This window comes from Drosophila mojavensis, unplaced genomic scaffold (genome assembly GCF_018153725.1).
Source record: "Drosophila mojavensis isolate 15081-1352.22 unplaced genomic scaffold, ASM1815372v1 contig_80, whole genome shotgun sequence".
Classification (NCBI taxonomy): Eukaryota; Metazoa; Arthropoda; class Insecta; order Diptera; family Drosophilidae; genus Drosophila; species Drosophila mojavensis.
In genome coordinates, this window is record NW_025318906.1 from 15987986 (window position 1) to 16007309 (window position 19324).

At 45.3% G+C, this 19324-nt stretch overlaps 5 protein-coding genes across 10 annotated transcripts; 2 read left to right on the top strand and 3 right to left on the bottom strand.

Annotated features, from left to right (window-relative positions):
• The first annotated feature begins 942 nt into the window (after positions 1 to 942).
• On the top strand, positions 943 to 8868 carry LOC6580155 (tudor domain-containing protein 7). Of its 4 annotated transcripts, XM_015164123.3 has the most exons (9): positions 943 to 1083; positions 1739 to 1959; positions 4010 to 5140; positions 5200 to 6897; positions 6970 to 7088; positions 7601 to 7895; positions 7966 to 8117; positions 8184 to 8332; positions 8397 to 8868. In XM_015164123.3, the coding sequence occupies exons 2-9, from the start codon at positions 1744 to 1746 to the stop codon at positions 8612 to 8614; spliced, it is 3978 nt and encodes a 1325-aa protein (XP_015019609.1). In that variant the 5' UTR covers positions 943 to 1083; positions 1739 to 1743; the 3' UTR covers positions 8615 to 8868. The 4 variants fall into 4 exon arrangements, with proteins under 4 accessions (XP_015019609.1, XP_043866868.1, XP_043866867.1 ...); XM_015164122.3 differs by lacking the exons at positions 943 to 1083; positions 1739 to 1959 and adding an exon at positions 2154 to 2290; XM_044010933.1 differs by lacking the exons at positions 7601 to 7895; positions 7966 to 8117; positions 8184 to 8332; positions 8397 to 8868 and adding an exon at positions 7216 to 7438 and having other exon boundaries at positions 944 to 1083.
• Positions 8652 to 9725, bottom strand: LOC6580157 (mediator of RNA polymerase II transcription subunit 8). The gene has a single exon (XM_002005981.4). It carries the CDS (start codon positions 9625 to 9627, stop codon positions 8857 to 8859), a length of 771 nt encoding a protein of 256 aa, XP_002006017.1. The 5' UTR covers positions 9628 to 9725; the 3' UTR covers positions 8652 to 8856.
• A 128-nt stretch (positions 9726 to 9853) lies between these two features.
• LOC6580158 (peroxisomal (S)-2-hydroxy-acid oxidase GLO5) lies at positions 9854 to 11473 on the bottom strand. The gene is made up of 3 exons (XM_002005982.4): positions 11089 to 11473; positions 10760 to 11032; positions 9854 to 10635 (listed from the first exon to the last, which is right to left on the bottom strand). Exons 1-3 carry the CDS (start codon positions 11217 to 11219, stop codon positions 9945 to 9947), a joined length of 1095 nt encoding a protein of 364 aa, XP_002006018.1. The 5' UTR covers positions 11220 to 11473; the 3' UTR covers positions 9854 to 9944.
• A 1149-nt stretch (positions 11474 to 12622) lies between these two features.
• On the bottom strand, positions 12623 to 16089 carry LOC6580159 (peroxisome assembly factor 2). Of its 3 annotated transcripts, none has more exons than XM_002005983.4 (5): positions 15903 to 16088; positions 15684 to 15821; positions 15100 to 15624; positions 14282 to 15046; positions 12623 to 14219 (listed from the first exon to the last, which is right to left on the bottom strand). In XM_002005983.4, the coding sequence occupies exons 2-5, from the start codon at positions 15705 to 15707 to the stop codon at positions 12813 to 12815; spliced, it is 2721 nt and encodes a 906-aa protein (XP_002006019.1). In that variant the 5' UTR covers positions 15708 to 15821; positions 15903 to 16088; the 3' UTR covers positions 12623 to 12812. The 3 variants fall into 3 exon arrangements, with proteins under 3 accessions (XP_002006019.1, XP_032585831.1, XP_015019610.1); XM_032729940.2 differs by having other exon boundaries at positions 15684 to 15833; XM_015164124.3 differs by lacking the exon at positions 15684 to 15821 and having other exon boundaries at positions 15903 to 16089.
• A 77-nt stretch (positions 16090 to 16166) lies between these two features.
• On the top strand, positions 16167 to 18591 carry LOC6580160 (transcription initiation factor TFIID subunit 5). The gene has a single exon (XM_002005984.4). It carries the CDS (start codon positions 16264 to 16266, stop codon positions 18388 to 18390), a length of 2127 nt encoding a protein of 708 aa, XP_002006020.1. The 5' UTR covers positions 16167 to 16263; the 3' UTR covers positions 18391 to 18591.
• The last annotated feature ends 733 nt before the right edge of the window (positions 18592 to 19324 follow it).

Here is a 19324-nt window from a genome sequence, read left to right on the forward strand (position 1 = left end):
ACCACCTCTGCCTCCTGACAAGTCCCAAAGCGAATCGCCGCCTGGCGGCAAGCAGAAAGAGCGCTTGGATAGGCCAACGCCGATGCCCACCACACAATCACCCTTTAAGCACAATCGCGGCTTCTACTTTGGTTTGAGACCACTTGGCGAGGATAACACCGACGAGAGTTTGGCAGCAGCCTTGAGAGAGGAGCAGAAACTAGAGCAAAAGGTGCGGGAGGAGCATCAGCTGCAGCGAGAGCGAGATGACAAAATAAAGCGAGCGAGATACGAAGCAGCTCCGCCAGCAGCTGCTCGCATTGAATACTTTGTGACAACTCCAGCACCTAGAAGAAATAATTGGCATTATGGGAATTATAGTGCTATGAGTAAGAGGAACAAAGAGAGTTTAGATTCCAACATACCAAAAAATAGGCCTATCTCGGTGAAGAGACTTAGAACGCAATTGCAACGAGTCCTGCGGCAGCACAAAAGAGCCAGACATCGCCTTGCACTTCATAAAAAATAATTTCATTTATATAATTAATATATATTTTTTACAAAGTGAAACAGTTTAACTTTTTTAAATTTACGTCGGCAAACGTTAAACGATTATTTGGTGTTATTTCCAATGGGGTCACCCTGATTTATATCGTATGATGCGATTGTTCATAATCGGCATAACAAGTAAAAGCTTTAAGAGTATTTGATGGTGATGATATCGATAGTAGCGCGCATTTACCTCAGTTGCAGTTGTAGAGGTAAATTAATTAAAATCATAGCTGACATAAGTTAGCTAAATAGATTAAATGTTATTAGATTAATATGTGGTATAAAGTTGTACATTTTTTCGATATAAGTATATACTCACGAGAACTTAACAGCATTGCAGTTAATATAAATCGAAAATTTATTTTTTTTATCGAAAAATACAGTTAGTTTTACAGCTGTTAATACGAGCACAGGCTTTTGAAGTTTCAATTTGATCCCGTATAGTACTTTCGTGCATTTCGCGCATTCTTAAAAAAGTGTAATCAATTTATGCTAAAGTGCATATACAAATAATAATATATATATGTATATATTAAATAGTCTAATCATTCTGTAAGTATTGTATTATTATGCCATTTCGGCTTTGAAATTCAATGCGTTTTTCTAATGCAACACTTTTGCGACAGTCAAAAAAACATGGCGGGCAGTTAAACGAAATTGAAATTTGATATGTTTACGCTATCAAACATAAACATATGCAATCCTATAAATAAACAAAGCTTCAATCACATCACATAGTTTTCTAGTTATTTCAGCACAACAGATAAATCGAACTCAAATTTGTTCTGTTTAATAATTTTATGTGAATTGTATCAAATTATTGAGAGCAGCAGCCACAGTTTTGTCTTAAAAAAAAAAAAAATCCCGAGCTCGTTGCGCCGTCGCGACGCGCTGCTTTATTTTGCTTTTGCATTGGCATTTGCTTTTGATTTTACTGTTGCTGTTGCTGTTGCTCGATGTTCTTGAAAACTCTCTCCCTCTCTCCATAGCTCAGCTGTTTTTTCATTATCTGTGTCGCGTTCATTGTGCCCAAATAAGTTTTTGCGAATATCGTTTGGCACGCATACTTGTTGTTGTGGGTGGGGTTGGCTGGCATTTCACAGTGCTTTATCATATTTGATTACCTGATTGGCATGTACTCACACATGCACTATTTCTGATAATATGAGTGTATAATAAGATTATTTCTGTTTTAATCTATTTGCAGCAACAATGTCTTCGGAGCACGAAGAAATTTTGAAGGATGTCACCATTGTGGTGCGCTCATTGATAACTTCTATCAAGCCGCCGGTCAGCTTGCAATGCATAGAGCGCGACTATATGAAAGTGGAAAATGCGCCAATACCTTATCGCAGCCTTGGCTATCGTAATACCCTCGCATTATTGGAGAAGACAAATGCATTCAATTTTCAAAAAGTCGGAACACAAGTGAGTGAAAGACATGAAGAGGTGGCGACCTCCCACAATGCGCAAATCTCTCAATTGTTCACATGCTTACTGCCTCCCTTTCTCTCCCTCTCCCAATCTCTCTCCCTTGTTGTATGAAATCAGCGCAGCTTTTGAGAGCTGCGGTTGAGCTTTTGGCAGCGCCTGTTTCTATAAGTGCTCATTTGTATCTCAGTAAGTTTCGTTGCTTCAAAGCGAACGGTGGTGTTTGGCTCTCTGCGTGCGTGGAAGAGTGTGTGTGTTCGTGTGCTGTACGGGGCTTGGCTTGCCACAAAGAGGCAACGTGTCAATGTAGCGTCGCTCCAACAAAAGTGTAAACAATGTTACTCTTGTTTATTATTTCTGCCTTTCTATAAGCTTGCTGCTGTGCTGATTAAGCAGTTTTTGTTTTCTAAATGCAGCGCACTCACTCACGCATACACATAAAACGAAACAAAATGCCAACAATTATGCATAAGTTATGTGTAAAACGAAATAAAAAGACAGAAAAAAAAAATGACAGCCAATTTAAACTTTTTGGCTGTTCGTCTTTTTGCTCTCATTCTCTCACAGTTTATGTGTGTGTGCGCTCTATCGTGTGTGTGTGAGTGTTCCGTTTTGCATGCTTGGTGAAAGTAATCAAACGTTGTTCGATTCAACTGTAAGACGAAGCGAGAAGGCACACCGCATTGCATTTCAATTTATACTTTTTATTTTGTTTCAGTTGCTTCTTGCCCATTCTTGTCTTAATTTATTTATAACTGCAGGCATTTATGCACTCTGTCTGATTGTTGAAATGTCAATCGACACTCGTTCATTCTGTGATCAATGCGGTTGTTGTTGTTATTGTTATTGTTTTTGTTATGCTTATCAGGATGCCGCCTTCGTGCATTTGCCTTTGCCTCCAGCTAGCTGATGCGGCTCTCTCATTCTTGTACCGCAGCTCCCCACGCTGAGCTGGCCTGATTTGCAGTGGGTGGTTGCTGGGCAGGTTCTGCCGCATGTGGGCTGTTTTTTATAAAACAAGGAGAAAAAACAAAAAAATGTCAATGCAAAATCAAATCAATAATGCAATGTAGACGAAGATAATTGAATGATGGGCAGATGGCAACATTGTAACAAAGTTAAATTATAAAATAAAACAATATGATGTACTTGAATAATAATTAAATGAACTTGCTATTTAAATTTAAACAATAATTTAATTAAAATAATATTTTATATTAAAGAAAAAAAAAAAACTAATCAAAGTAAATATTACCAAAATATTATGTTATAATATTATTCTGATCGAAAGTAATAGCATTTTTTCGTAATTCTCTTAGCTACATTCTCAATAAAAGTTGCAAAATATTTGTATTTTCCAACGAGAAGCTTAGCTTTTCATTTGGTTCATGTTTCGTGATACTATTTTTATGAGCGCAACTGTATATAGTTTTTATATAGATTAAAGTATTTTTTCGCTTTAAAGCCAGCAACTGTTTTCCATTTATGTGTATGCAAATGCAAATCGAGTGACTAATTTAACTAATTATTTATTTAATGACAGCTTTCACCGCTGATCGCACAATTTCACATTAAGCAATTGCATTTGTATTGTATCCCTTATCACGTCCCATGTTGAATCATCCAAAATAAAAGTGGAAGTGGCTGTTGCTAACGTCATCAACTTGTATAATCTTAATATTGAAGTTAATTACATATCGAAACTCTGCTATTTGAACTAGAAAAACTGCTGTATAGTATATGATTAATCCAACATCTACAAAAATCTTAAACTTCTTCTTATGAAAAATGAAATTTTAAAGATCAGACATATATATATATATAAATAAAACATATATATATATATAAAGGCTATATTAGCATTAGGACTGCTAGATAATACCTATAATAATCGGAGCAATCTGAAATGCTTCCACGTGTTGGACCATTTAAAGGGATAAACGATAGCTAGCAGAGTCTTTAGTGATTCTAAGTATTGTTAATCAATTCTCTATATAAAGCTTATATTATGAAGATAGATTGCTAATAAAATAAACTCTTCTTTCAGATCTTTGTCACCGCCAAGCCCAACCCCAAATCGGCGCACATTGCTTCTATGGTACGCTTTCAAAAGCCGCCCAAGACTAAGTCCAATTTACGAACATCACCCGCCCCGTTGCCTGCCCGCCCAAACATACGCGTAACTGTCTCTGGCAATAACAATGTGCGATCAGCTGTGAACAGCAACTACCAGCAAAGTAGTCAACAGGGGCAACGCGCTGCCTCACAACAGTATCACCAACAGCAACAATATCACCAGCAGCATCAGCAACAGTTGGCGCAGCAAAAGGCCCAACAATACTCGCCGCAAAAGGATCTGCTAGGCTTGCGTGCCGAACTGGTGCAGAAGCTCGAGCAATTGCGTCTGCAACAGGAGCAGCAGCAGCAGCACGAACGTGAAATCCAGCGTCGTCAGGCAGAGTTGCGCAAGGAGCAGAAGCAGCAAAACTTGCTGTTGCAGCAGCAGCAGGCTAAGATCGATATACAGATTCAGCAGCTGCAGGAACGGCACGAGCGTGGACTAGAGGCACAGGCGCGCACCATTGAGCAGCTGCAGGCGGATCGCCTGGCGCTGAAGCGTCACTTGGAAATCCTAGAGCAGAAGCATCGTGAAGAGAAGGCAGCTGTGGCCATAGCAACAACTCAATATCAGATCGCAGCCAACGCTCGGCCCAAAGTGGCAGAACAAGCAAAGAGTTCGCTTCAGCCCACGCCTCCAGCTTCACCTGTCACAGCTGAGATGAACGGCAACGCAACGACGGCGGCTGCCGCCAGTGCCCGCAAGCCCCATCTGCGTCCCATATTGGGCAATAGCGCGCCATCGCAGCGTCCGGCTCCAATGAGACAGCCAGCGGCAGAGTCTAATCCAGCCCCCGCAGCCGTTGCCGCTCCCAATAAAAGGCCAATGCATCCGCGTGCTCAGTATCCAAATTCGCGTCCCACTGGCGGCCTCTCTGTCAACTATAGATTGAAGCAACAGCAAACGGCAGTTGTGGCACCACGAGCAGCAGCAGCAGCAGCAACTGCGCCAACAAATGCTTCGCCAGTTGAACTGATAACTCCACCAGCTTCGCCAGAGAATGCAGCTGCCAACAATGCTTCGACGCCAGCTGCAGCTGCGCAGCAGCCGCTGTTGCAGGTAAGTTTGATCAGCTCAATTAAATTGAAATGCAATAACTCTCTGTTTCTTTCACACAGCTACAACCAATACGTGCCGATATCCACTTCAAGTTCGATCCAGCATACGATGCAATCTCCTCGCTCAAGCAATATTGCGTCGTGTTGGGCTATCCGCCGCCAGCGTACGAGTTTTACAATGCGAATAAAACCAAAATGCTGCACTGCAAGGTGCGCATTGGCGAGACGATCTACACCAGCTATCCGGAGGCGCACTTCGATGAGCAAACAGCAATGCAGCGCACCGCTGAGGTGGCCGTTGAGCGGCTGCAGGCGCTCGAGGCGCGCAAACAACTGTCGATTCTCAGCGATAATGAATTTCTCGATGGCCTGTACCAGGAGCTGATCAAGCATCCGCATGGCATCGTCAGCCACAAGCTGCCCGAATGGTACGAGGCGAATGTGAGACGCCAGGTGCCCAGCAATTGGTGGTCCCTGATCAATTCGTCGCCCAAAATGCGCATCGAGAGCAGCGTCAACACGCACATTGTATTTGCCAATACTGAAAGCACTTCGCCCGTCGCCTTGCAGCAGCCGAGCAATGTTGGACCGTTGGCCATGCCAGAGCTGCAGTTGCCGTGGGCGGATAGCCAGCTGGATTGGAGCATGTACATCACACACTGTGACAACACGACGCATGTCTGGGCGCGCCTCATCGATCAGAGTGCACAGTTCGAGAAGTTGACTGAGCAGCTGAATGCGCATATGTCACGCCTGCAGAATCGTCAGCCGGTGCCACAGCAGCCCGTGGAGCAGCAGATCTATGTGGTGGAGGTCAGCGATAACTGGAATCGTGTGCGTGTCATATCGCTGGATGCGGAGCAGCGGCAGTGCAGCTGCCATTTTGTAGACTTTGGCGACGAGGTGATCCTCAGCTATGATATGCTCTATGTGTGTCCATCGAAATTCCTCTCGCTGCCCGCTCAAGCCGTGTGCCTCAGCATGTACGCCCTGGACAAGTTCGAGGAGCACCCTCATGCACTGCCCGTGCTGGCCAAGGAGCTGGCCGGGCATAGCGTTGTCACTCGCATCATTACCAGCGAGGCACAATTCCTCAAGGCCGGTGGACTGGCTCAGGGTGTGCTGCTGCCCCAGCGGGAGACATCCGCGACAGAAGAGAATGGCTGTGGAGTATCGCTGGTGAGGCGTGCGTGCATTGTGGGCACCTTCTATGATACCTCCACAGCGGAGGATATTCATCTGAATGATTTGGTGGCCAATCAGATTATTCGCAACACGCCCGCACCGATGCTGAAGCTGGAACAGAAGCCGAATCATGTGCTCGTCTCGCACGTGAACGACGTGGGCGACCTGATGGTGCAGCTGCCCAACGAAGATCTCAAGTTTGTGCAGCGCAGCATTGCCCGGATCATGAGCGACAGCAGCGAACAGCATCGCGTGCGCTACTCCGATCTGCTGCACGATCAATTGGTGTGCGTGTGCGACGAGGCTGGCGATGGGCTGAAGCAGTGGTATCGTGGCATGCTCACCGCCAAACCGAAGAGTCCCGAGGAGGAGGTGTTCGATGTGTATTACGTGGACGATGGACGATTGCGTAAAACGCACATCTCCAACATTTATCGCCTGGAAGCGAACAATCTGGCCCTTGCCTCCTATCCGGCTCAGGCATTGCGCGTGCGTCTGCACGATGTGCCGCCGATAGATAACCAAATGGTGGTTCGACTACGTGGCCTGCTGTCGCCGCAGACGCCAGTGCTGGTAAGCTGGAAAGTCGAGTAATTAATATGAAAACAATATCGTTAATATAAAACTCTTCTGCTTCATCGACAGCTCAAGGTCATGGAGGGCGCCAACGATAAGCTGCCGATGGTAACGATTCATGCTCGCGGTCAGGATAGTCTCTATCTCTGCCTGAACAGTGCAATTCGTGTGGAGTACGAAGTGCAGAGGTAAGTTGAGACGATTCATTACCTGTACTCATACAAATCATTCTTACATCTGCACACACATACACTCTCACACACACACACACGCACACGCACAAACTTGTTTTGCTCTTCTGTGGTTTAATGATAGTCTCTAATTAGTGCTTTCAATAAACTGGAACTGACATGAAACTCTATCGCTACAAAATTATCTCAACATTAACGACTCCTTCAACCAACTCACAGCATCCCGTAAGCTAACCTTCGTTCGTTCGTTCACCAAGTGCTTAGCTTTAAGAACTCATCTAATATTCATCAATGTATATAAATTGCAACAAAAAAAAAAAAAAAAAAAGATAAAAGGGTTAAAGTAATAATAACAGCTGTACTGCCAAAAAGCCAAAATAGAGTTTTCATATAATACCTCCTTGCCTTGCCTCTTCCAATTGCACTTTTACCCATCCACCATCCATTTCGATTCCTTGCTGCCTATTCCCCACTTGTCCTCCTATCCAACTTTGCCCCATGTTTCATAGCACGACTCGACTGGAGCCGTTCGATGACGGCGGCCTGCACTTCAGTCCCAGCGGTCAGCTGATTCGTCGCAGTAGCTTCAGCTCCACGGTGTCCAGCCAGAGCAGCTGCAGCGATCAGCCGACAGTAGCAGCAGCAGCAGCAGCAGCCGTTGGGCTTGCCTCGCCGCCCACCACGCCCAGCAAGGCGAAGAGCAGCCCCCTGCTTCCCGTACTGAAGGAGTATGAGGCCATACCCGCTGTCGGCGCCTACTTCGAGGTGCGCGTAGCGCTCTCTGTGAATCCAGGTCACTTTGCAGTAAGTACTTAACATCATATCATCATCAGCAATCCAGCTAATCTCGTTTCTGTTCTTCTCCCTCTCACAGGTGCAGCCATACAAGTGGTATAATCAGCTGCAGCGCATGATGAAGGATCTGCAGGCGCATTGCAAGAGTCCAGCAGCGCAGACCGTGCTGCCGGCACAGCTGAGCATTGGTCAGCCCTATGCGGCGGCAGATGCCGATGGCGTCTATCATCGGTGAGCTGCTCAAAAATTTGCTTAGCCAAGGTTAAATATGTAATTCCCAATTCTGTTTACCTGCAGCGTAAATATACGAAAGATTTACGATGAAATGATACACGTGCGCTATGTGGACGCAGGCGACGATGGAGTCGTGCGCTGCAATCAGCTGTTGCAGCTAACACCGGAGTTCAGGGAGCTGCCCATGATGGCGCTGCCGGCACAGCTTCATGGTGAGTGAAAACAACAATCCAAACCGTTGTCAACTTTTCACTTAACTCCCATTTTGCTTTTTAGGCATTCAACTGGCTGGCATCGACTGGACGCAGGAGAACTGTTTGCGGTTTCGTAAGCTGACGTTGGGCCAGAAATTTATTGGCATTGTGAGACGCGTGGATAAGCTGAAGGATGGGCGGCGTGCGCTCAGCTTGGAGCTGATTGATACCTCAACGCCGCAGGACATTAAAGTGCACGAAACACTGATAAGCGAGAAACATGCGCTGCCTGCACCATGATACCATACTATAACGATCTTCCTCAATTAACGACTCATTTGTTTTGTTTACGTTTATTTGTTTAACTGATGTGTGGCCCACAGATGCATATAAACACATACATACATATATATAACTATGAGAGCCAACATTCCGAAATTCTATAGTACCTAAGCATATGTATATCTATTATTATTATTATTATTATTATGTTACTGAGTTGTATTCAAACGCAAAGCGCAACAATAAATTATGATATTTTGCTACCGAGAGAATGGATGCACTTGATTGGCTGATTTGATGTTCGTCTTGACGGCCGAGGGCGCCTTGCCCAGCTGCTGTTGTACATTGCCCGGACTCATGGATGGGCCGCCCATGGGCGGAGTGGGTCCGCGTATGGACGGTGGCACCATCATGCCGGGACCAGGTCCTGGTCCATAGTTGGCCTTGTACTGCAGTCCCTTGCCCATGCCGACGGTTGCCACGAGCAGCTGAGTGTCTGTCATGCTGCTTGTCTGCTGGATACCCGTGCGTGAACTGGACTCAATTTCCCATTCCTCGCGCGCTTTGCTCACCATATCCAGGACGTGGGATACCACCTTATTGTACTGCGTTACTTGTTTCATAGCTGCATCGTTGGTTAGATTGGCTGCCTTCTGCTCATTCTGCTGCATCTTCTGCTCCGTAATGGGATCGGGCCGTGTGCGCAGATAGTCCGGCACAATATCGTGCGAAAAGACAGGCACACGGCCTTCGGTGATGTTAACCAGCGTTTCGTCGCGATCCATTGAGACGAGCAGCGGCAGCACTGTTCGATTGCGAAGCGGTGGACACTGCTCCTTGGCCAGAATCTTAGTCAAACCAGTCAGATGACTTGATATGATGGCAAAGTTATCCAGAAATGTTGGCCAATTGATATCCATGTACTCCATTTCCAGTTTTTGTATCATGGATAGCACTGCTAACTTTAAGTCGTTGAGACGCTGCAATATTGCGTCCAACGTCATTTCAAAGTGCTTCTCTTCGCGCTGCATTTTGTTTTAATTTTCTTATGTATATATTTTAGGCAACAATTTTATTGCTGCTCAAATTAGCAACTACGAAGCGTCTGACAGCTGTTTTAGATTGTATATCGATAAGTTGGTATTTAAATACTGCATGTACGATTATGGAATTATATTTATAACGATAGTCGTGAACCGATTAGCTAAGGCGATTATTTTGCCGGTAAGTTGAAAATGAAATATTTTTCAGCCAAACTTATATTTTGTATATATGTATCATTGTTTATTTGTTTAAGATTTGTGGAGATATCTCTAATCTTTGGCAATGTGTTCAGTTTGTATTGATATTACAATTTTGAATAGAAGGACTCGTGCACCACCATTCCCGGCTGAATGTCACTCAAAGTTTGGCAACCGGTCAGCGACATAGTGATTTCAAAATCTTTTCGCAACACACTCAGCAACTGCTCGACGCCGCTTTGTCCATTATAGGCCAGGCCATAGACAGCCGGACGTCCTATGAAGACGGTCTTGGCGCCCAATGCCAATGCCTTGAAGATATCGTTTCCCTGCATAATGCCGCCATCTAACATTACAACCAGATCGTTGCCCACAGCTTTTGCCACCTCGGGCAATGCTTCTATGGAAGCTGGCACGGTGTCAATTTGCCTGGCGCCATGATTGGAGACAATCACACCGGCACATCCGAATTCCCGGGCTAAGACAGCATCCTCTGCGGTCAATATGCCCTTCGCAATGATGGGCAGGCTTGTTAGCTGCTTAAGCCAAGCAATGTCCTTCCAGGTGATGCTGGCATCGAATTGGCTAGCCACATATTCGTTTATGCCAGATCCACCCATAGTTATTACGCCATTCGCCAAATCCCCTTGGAAGTTCGCCAATTTTAAGTGCGACGGCAAACTGAATTTGTTGCGCACATCGCAGCGCCGGTGGCCAAAAATTGGCGCATCAACGGTTAGGACAAGTGCCTTGAAATTTGCCTTTTCAGCGCGGCGCACCAATTTCTCGGTTAGGGATCTGCAAAGAAAATTATTTTGTAAATTTTAAATGACGCAAGTCATCGATAATCTTTGTCATTGCCCTCTGCTATCGATTAGCATCGATGCCAAAGTTCAGTTATTTGAATTTTTGAACGACCTACCGATCTTTGTAGATATAGAGCTGGAACCATTTGCAAGTATCAGGCGCTCCAGCTGACAAATCCTCCAGCGATGTAGTGGAAAGTGTGCTCAGGATGAATATAGAACCAGCTTTGCCCGCGGCGCGTGCGTTGCCAGTTTCACCATCGGGATGCGCCATCTTCTGCATAGCTGTTGGAGCGATACCCACTGGCCACTTAAGCTGCTGCCCCAGAATCTTGCAACTGATATCGACGTGAGAGACATCTCGTAGAAACCGTGGGCGTAAGCGCAATCTATCATTAAAAATGACGTTGGAAATTAAACCATAAATTGATAAAGACTTAAAAACCTTTTGAATGCCTCGCGATTTAGTCCAAGCGTAAACTGCTCTCCGGCTCCACTTCGATAGTAGTCCAAGGCATTTTTCTCCAGCTTAGTGAAAGCCTTCTTCTCAAAATCTTCCACACAAACTAGCTCCATGTTTCAGATTAAAGTTATGCAACAAACGAATAATCAAATCAGATTTTCAATCTTAAAACAATTAAATCCCAAAACGGAATAATATAGCTGTTGCTCGACTAATGTTCGTTCCGTTATGTACTTAACGGAAAATTCAATCAGTAGAGAGTAGATATAACTTCCGATAAGATTACTCTTCAACTGAATCTAACTTCCAAGAAGAATTTCAGCAATGATGATCTCCGTACAGCAGCTCGCGCTAGACTGAATCTGAGTTCCATAACAGGTTCGCTGGTGGTATCAACAGCGTTTATGACGTCGTGATAGACGACCAACAGCAGCCGCTGATAACTGAAACTTAAAGTAAACACTCAATTTACGTCGCGCACGGATCATTCAGATGCACAGAGATGAAACAGTACGGTTCACCTTGCCCGACTAAAATATACCCTACCTATCAAGCAGCTATCCTTGCACTCGCTTTTACTGCTCTCTTATATGCTCGCATGTGTGTGTGTGTGTGTGTGTATGCTACTAAGGCAGCGCTCATGTCCTCATATGTGTTAATATTACCGTTCCTTACTCCAAGCTCTAGGTAGTTTTCGCTATGCTTGATCTCCCTCTGCTTGCGCTCACTGCGCTGTCGTATGTATGCTTGTGTACATGTAGATGTGCTGCTAATGTCCTTGTAAATGTATTAGCGTTTATTTGACTGTATGCATGCATGTTTCTGCTCGCTGCACACTGTGTTCTCCACGTTTCGATTCCAAAGTTCCAAAGTTCCATAGCTTAGATGAGAGCGCTCTCCCAAAACTCTGGCTGTAGCTTACTTCTATGAATAATTTTTTTTAAATAATATAATTATAATTATGCTAATAATTACTAATACTAAAATTATTACAAAGAATTTATTTATTTATTTATTTATTCAAACTTTTAACTGCAATGTATAACAATTCAAGTTATCTTAATGATCATTATTACAATAATTATTATAAACAATTGCTTAAAATTATTAACGTATAACTACTATAATTTAACTTAATAAAACACTTAATATTATTAACTATAATTTAATTTAAATAAACACTTACCACGCCAGCGGGAGAAGGAGAAGAGGAGAGCCACTGCGCTGCACTGGACCACCGACCCAAAGGTCAGCCAAACGACTGAAGAAGGCCTGCTCAGACTTCCCTTTATATGGGGCGCTCCCACTCAACCCGAGCTCACTTCGTGTGAGTACCACTCGATCGATCGAGTGACCAATAGGAACGCTTGCTGCTCCGCTTTAGCATTCCAGCTTACTGTTATATATATGCATGTATGTCTGTAGCCTTAAAGTAATATACCCTATTGGGTATATACCCTAAATGAAAGGGCAAATGTTAGGACTGTTCTGAGAGACTAAAGTTCGCTGATAACGCTTGCGGTTCACACGTATTCAAATTTATTGACTTTTTGGTCGTAATTTGTGCAGAGATAATTTGACGAAACGTATTATATCATAGGGCAGTTTTTTTTTTTTTTTTCAACAAACTTGAATTGTATTAAAAGTTATATACAAACAAATTTCAACAAAAAAACTCAATAAATATACAAAAAATAGTTTAACAATTAAACACTATATGTTTCCTTTAGGTTCCTGAAATATTCTAAATCACTTTGGCTAATTGAAGGCACAAATTTCCTGAAGGACGTCGTAAAGTCCTCCGACTCGACGATAATGTGCTCAGCACTCAACTCCTTGGCCTCTCGGCCGCAGCTCTCATGATTGCCAATGATGCGTCTGACTGCCGATAGCCAGGCATTGGAGCAAATGGAGTAGAGATCAGCGCCGCTCATTTCGGTCTTCAGATTCTCTGCGATCTGGGCCAAGTCAACGTCGTCCGCCAGATTAAAGCGTTGGGTTTGCGCACGCAGCACAGCGGCCTTGTCATCGGGCGTCGAGCACGGTCCGACGTAAAAGAGTTTATCAAAGCGTCCGGGTCGCAACAGCGCCGGATCGATTAGATCCGGACGATTTGTGGCAGCGAGTATAAAAATGGGCTTTGTCGCATCGCCACTGGACATGCCGTCCATCTCGGCCAGTAGCTGAGATACGACGCGATCCATGACACCGCCCGAGTCGCCAGCAACGCCACGATTGGGCGCCAGCGAATCCAGTTCATCCAAGAACAGGACACATGGGGCAGCGGACCGGGCACGGGTAAAGACCTCCCGCACATTCTGCTCGCTCTGGCCCACGTACATGTTGAGCAGCTCGGGACCTTGAACCGAGAGGAAACTCAGATTACATTCGGTGGCCACCGCCTTGGCGACCAAAGTTTTGCCCGTGCCCGGTGGTCCGTAGAGCAAGATGCCAGAACGTCGTAGGTTCTTGCCCATCAAATGAACGTGCTTCAGCGGCAGTCCAATGCTGCTTTGGATCTCATCCTTCAGCTTAGAGAGACCTCCGATATCGGACCAGTATACCTTGGGCACCTTGGGCGCACCCAAGCTGTCGGCAAAGGAACTCTGCATATCATTCAGATTTTTAGAGAAGTGATCTAAGGTCAGATGCGTTTGTCCGTCTGTTGATTGGCGTCGCTTAAGTCGCACCGCATTATCATAGAGCAGCTGCAGATCACCTAGCATAAATCCCTGCGACTTGGTCGCCACCTCTTCCAATACATCCTTTACAATTCCCCACTGGGGACAGAGCTTGCTCATGTATTGGGATTGCATGCTGAGTGGGAAGAGCGGCAGCTTGGCCAATGCCTTCTGATTGTAAATTGCATCATTGAAGGACTCGCGCACGTGCATCCATTTCAACAGCTCGAAGCGCTCCGATTGGTTGGGTGCTTCAATGTTGATTATCTCCAGGAAAAGGCTCTGGATCATGGGCTTTAGATGACGGTCACTGGTCAAGGCGACAACAACGACGGGATATTTGCGATCGCGTGAAAATAGCTCCTGGATCTGTACATGAAAGGCGGAGAGCAGCCGAAGATCCTCATTGCCTTCGTTGTCAATGCCAAAGATCTAAGAATTGAATATAGAGATTATAAATTTCTGAGTTATATCAAAAACTGATTCGACTTTACCTCAAAGTTATGGAAGCAAATGATTAGTGGCTCGCTGACCTGACTCTTGGCAAACACCGCCTTCAGCTTCATCTCGGTGTGCGATGGAACTTGTGACACAATCTCAGCACAATCGGCTCCATATAGATGCATGCCCAGCTCCTGGGCAACGGCAGTGATGAGCTTCGTCTTGCCAGAGCCGCGATCGCCCTGCAGCAAGAAGACCGGAAAGATGTGCTTGGAAGACAAACAAGCAGAGCGTTTGGGTAAAAATGCGTCCACCGAGGAGCGCAGCATCTGGTATGGCCTGCGCAAGCCACTGGGATAATTGTTGGCTATGGCACAGCTGTCGAGAGCCTGGCGTGGCAAAAAGCTGTGCACATGCGGCACCTGCACCAAATTGCTGAAGTTCTTGGCCACAACTGCCTGCACCTCAAATTCGCTGCCCTTCGCCTCCAGGTGGATGCAGCGGAAGTAAACCTCACGCAAATAGGCGAATATCAGATAGTAATGGGCAAAGGCAGCTGTGCCCACCAGCTGGGCATTCACCTCGATGCGATAGATGTGACCGCGATGGAGCATGCGCGGCGTATTGAAGTAGTTGGACAAGATCAGCTCTGACACCTCAGCGGGCAGTTCATGTGGATTGTTGAGCAGATACACCTGAGCTTTCGTGGCAATCGTGGGTATTGTCTGTTCATCATTGAAGGTGTCCAGCTGCACCCAGCAGTTGTTGCGCTTCTTATTGTTGCCGCAGCGCTCCATTAGGTTGCCATAAAAGTTTTCCTAGAAATAATATACATAAATTTCTATATATGTATAGTCTATCTAATTCTTACCTTTACATACAGACAATTGCTCTGGCATTGTGCATTTTCTATCGGCAATATTTGTGCCACGATGGTATATGGCGTCTCCTGTAGGATTTGTTTGACCACTTCGGAGCTATCCCAACTGTGAACGGAGCCACTTTTCGGATTCGCCTTGCTGCTCCACGCTCCGCGCACAATCAAATTAACAAAATTCACATCAGCCGACTCGGCGTAAGCATCGTAAACTTCCTTGCTGGCAAAGATGATGTGCTCCGATTTGATCAGCTCGTTCTTAATTAGCAGCTCGTAGAGCTGATTGGGCACGGGAGTGAGCAGAAACTTGCCCCTGTAGTATTTGGCATAGCGCCAGTATACAGCATATATCAAATAGCCAGGGAAGAAGAACCAGGGCCACCTCGGCACCAGCAATTGCACCGTCGCATTGTATGCCTCGACCAGCTCCTGCATGCGTCCTGTGAAACTGTAACGTGTTTCCGGTGTCGTGGCGGCATCATTGTCAATGGATTTGGCTGACTTAAGGCCAACTTTTTTCTGTGAAGGTCAAGTATATTAACTTAAATATAATCAGAGAGATAAACATGTTAACCTACCGCAACAAAATCAACATCGCTCATTGTGCGAAGACATAAAAGACAAAGGTTACTTTTGGGGCAGGCAAAGTCTAAATGCTTGGGATTGGTATCACAGGTACAACAATATATACACGCACAAAGTTATTCTGCAAATAGCTGTTAACAATTCTAAATGAAGTTAATAGTGCCGCAACATATACAAATATTATTAATAGAAATTACATTCTGATTACGTACCTTCTTTACAATTACTCTTTTCTTCATGTCTTCTTCTAGTTTCTGTAAAAATACCTTTTATCTTTACAAGCTTTAAAAATATATTCAGAATTAATTAAAGCCTTTAAGCCTTTTTTATTAGAAATATGTATATTTATATTTATTAGCTATAAATATTTCTCGTTCAAGGCATGGTTGAACTGTTAGTGTTGCACAATTTATAAAAATACTAAAACGCACAGATAAAAATACCTTTATTATTATTTATCGATAATCTCAAAAGTACCCCTGCCTGCATTAAATACACAACTACCGAAAAATCGCTATCGTTATTACCAAAACAAACACAAGCAGTAAAATATAGTTTATATTTCGTTTAATAATGAGTTTAGACGTAGCAAACGTAAATGGCGGCAATGGCAATGAGAATCCAACACATTCACAGGACAAGCGCGAACTACTCTGTTTGCTTAAACTACTGAAAAAATACCAATTGAAAGGAACAGAGGAGCTGCTCTGCCAGGAGGCAAATGTCAACAGCGCAGATTTGTCAAATATTGACGATGACGATGTTAAGACGGTGCTTAACGCCGCGCTGTCTTTGACGGAGGATAAACTCAATCGTCAGGCAGCGTCGGCGGCAGCAGCACTATCCAACGAATCGAAGGCGGCAACCGAAACCAACGCCGCCGAGGCGCTGGCAAAATTCATTGGCGACGATGCGTTCGATGCCCAACAGTATGAGCAGGCGTACGAGGAACTGCGAACATTTGTGGAGGAATCTTTGGACATCTATAAGCACGAATTGTCCATGGTGCTTTACCCAATACTGGTGCAGATCTACTTTAAGATTCTAGCCAGTGGTCAGGTGGAAAAAGCGCGCGGATTTATTGAGAAATATAAATCTGATCTCGATGGGTATTATATAGAAGGTCTATTCAACTTGTTGCTGATATCGAAGCCCGAGGAGCTGCTGGACAACGATCTAGTGAATGCCATGGAGACCGACAAGTTCGTGATACGCATGTCCCGAGATGCCCATTCCCTGTTTAAGCGCCACATTCAGGATCGGAGGCAAGAGGTGGTCGCCGATATTGTATCCAAGTATCTGCACTTTGACACCTACGAGGGCATGGCTCGGAACAAGCTGCAATGCGTGGCAACGGCGGGCTCCCACACTGGCGATGCGAAGCGCCAGGACAACAAAATCCGCGTCTACTACGGCCTGCTCAAGGAGGTGGACTTTCAGACGCTGACAACGCCCGCACCAGCGCCTGAAGAAGAAGACGACGATCCAGATGCACCAGATCGACCCAAAAAGAAGAAGCCCAAAAAAGATCCGCTGCTGTCGAAGAAATCGAAATCCGATCCCAATGCCCCGGCCATAGATCGCATCCCTCTGCCGGAGCTAAAGGATGCGGACAAATTACTTAAGCTCAAGGCGCTGCGCGAGGCCAGCAAACGTCTGCCGCTTAACAAGGAACAGCTGCCCTCTGCCGTATTCTATACAATACTTAATTCCATGCAGGGCGTCACCTGTGCCGAGATTTCCGATGATTCCACAATGCTCGCCTGTGGCTTTGCGGATTCCATGGTGCGCATTTGGTCATTGACGCCAGCCAAGCTGCGTGCTTTAAAAGACGCCGAGGCGCTTCGAGAACTGGACAAGGAATCGTCCGATATCAACGCCCGCATGCTGGACGAGCGCAGCGGGGAGATGACGCGCTCTTTCCTTGGCCACACGGGTCCCGTCTATCGTTGCGCATTTGCGCCCGAGATGAATCTGTTGCTCTCCTGTTCGGAGGACAGCACCATTCGGCTGTGGTCACTGCTAACCTGGTCCTGTGTGGTCACCTATCGCGGCCATGTCTATCCGGTGTGGGATGTGCGCTTTGCGCCGCATGGCTATTATTTTGTATCGTGCTCCTATGACAAGACCGCTCGGCTCTGGGCCACAGACTCGAATCAGGCGCTGCGCGTATTTGTCGGACATTTGTCCGACGTGGACTGCGTGCAATTTCATCCCAATTCCAATTATGTGGCCACCGGCTCCAGCGATCGTACGGTGCGTCTATGGGATGTGCTCACTGGCCAATCCGTGCGCCTGATGACTGGACACAAGGGCACCGTTAGCTCCCTCGCCTTCTCCATTTGCGGCCGTTACCTGGCCTCCGGCTCGGTCGATCACAACATCATCATCTGGGATCTGTCGAATGGGTCGCTGGTCACAACGCTGCTGAGGCACACGAGCACCGTGACCACGATTACCTTCAGCCGGGACGGCACCTTGTTGGCTGCCGGCGGACTGGATAACAACCTGACGCTGTGGGACTTCCACAAGCTGACCGATGATTACCTGAGCAATCAGATAACCGTGTCACACCACCAGGACGAGAACGATGAGGATGTCTATCTGTTGCGCACGTTTCCCAGCAAGAATTCGCCGTTCCTGACGCTGCACTTTACGCGTCGCAATCTTCTGATGTGCGTTGGTCTCTTCAAGAGTTAGTTTCCCCAGTAGATATACATTTTTACTTCCACTTTTAAGCCAGGCAGTCACAATTTATTGCTGCACAATTGGAAATTCGTAATTGATTCGATTTGTTTTTAAGCTAAATTTAGGATTTAAAATAGTTGATTCGTAACCTTGTAATTAAGTCTAAATGTGTGACTACTTTATAAATATATCATGCTCCTTCTTTTTTCTAAATCTCGATTGTTATTTGATGTGGAGTCTTATGGGATGCGCTCTTTATATGCTTTAGGGAATGTTTTAGTCGTAGCAGATCTTATATTTATATATATAGCCTTGATTGAGGAGATGAGTTAATCTAGATCTCACAGTCTATACGACTGTCGATCTATCATACGTACATTATGTGTGTACTCCTCTGATATAGAAAGAAAAGTTGAGTAGGTCAGCAGCAGCGAGCCCTCCTATTGGTCACTCCACGATCGAGTGATGCCCACTCAGACGAATGCTCGAGAACTGAGCTCGGGTTGAGTGCGAGCCCCCCATATAAAGGGAAGTCTGAGCGGGCCTTCTTCAGTCGTTTGGCTGACCTTTGGGTCGGTGGTCCAGTGCAGCGCAGTGGCTCTCCTCGACTCCTTCTCTGGCAGGCGTGTGTGTGTGTGTGTGTGTGGTAAGTGTTTATTTAGATTAAATTATAGTTAATAATATTAATAGTTATATTAAGTTAAATTGTTTAATATTTTAAGAAATTGCTTATAATAATATGAATAATAATGTTTATTAACATAAGTACATTTTTAAGCGGAGAGCGTTCTCTACGAAGCTGTGGAACGATCGGCATGCAGGGAGAAGCAACACTTACACACACAGTCGGTAGGCAACGAGCAGTGACATTTACGCATACATGTACAAGGACTTTAGCAACACGCATACATGCGTGCATAAGAGAGAGTAAGGAAAGTATGCGGAA

Bases quoted from the DNA above. Each gene is read 5' to 3' on its own strand.
- LOC6580155 (XM_015164123.3), top strand. From the start codon at position 1,744: ATGTCTTCGGAGCACGAAGAAATTTTGAAGGATGTCACCATTGTGGTG. The intron at 1,960-4,009 runs GTGAGTGAAAGA...CTCTTCTTTCAG, and splicing joins TTCAAAAAGTCGGAACACAA to ATCTTTGTCACCGCCAAGCC. The intron at 8,333-8,396 runs GTGAGTGAAAAC...TTTGCTTTTTAG, and splicing joins GCTGCCGGCACAGCTTCATG to GCATTCAACTGGCTGGCATC.
- LOC6580157 (XM_002005981.4), bottom strand. From the start codon at position 9,627: ATGCAGCGCGAAGAGAAGCACTTTGAAATGACGTTGGACGCAATATTG.
- LOC6580158 (XM_002005982.4), bottom strand. From the start codon at position 11,219: ATGGAGCTAGTTTGTGTGGAAGATTTTGAGAAGAAGGCTTTCACTAAG. The intron at 11,033-11,088 runs GTTTTTAAGTCT...TTTTAATGATAG, and splicing joins AATCGCGAGGCATTCAAAAG to ATTGCGCTTACGCCCACGGT. The intron at 10,636-10,759 runs GTAGGTCGTTCA...TTTTCTTTGCAG, and splicing joins CTCTATATCTACAAAGATCG to ATCCCTAACCGAGAAATTGG.
- LOC6580159 (XM_015164124.3), bottom strand. From the start codon at position 15,929: ATGAAGAAAAGAGTAATTGTAAAGAAG. The intron at 15,047-15,099 runs GTAAGAATTAGA...TATTATTTCTAG, and splicing joins GCAATTGTCTGTATGTAAAG to GAAAACTTTTATGGCAACCT. The intron at 14,220-14,281 runs GTAAAGTCGAAT...TTCAATTCTTAG, and splicing joins TTTGCTTCCATAACTTTGAG to ATCTTTGGCATTGACAACGA.
- LOC6580160 (XM_002005984.4), top strand. From the start codon at position 16,264: ATGAGTTTAGACGTAGCAAACGTAAATGGCGGCAATGGCAATGAGAAT.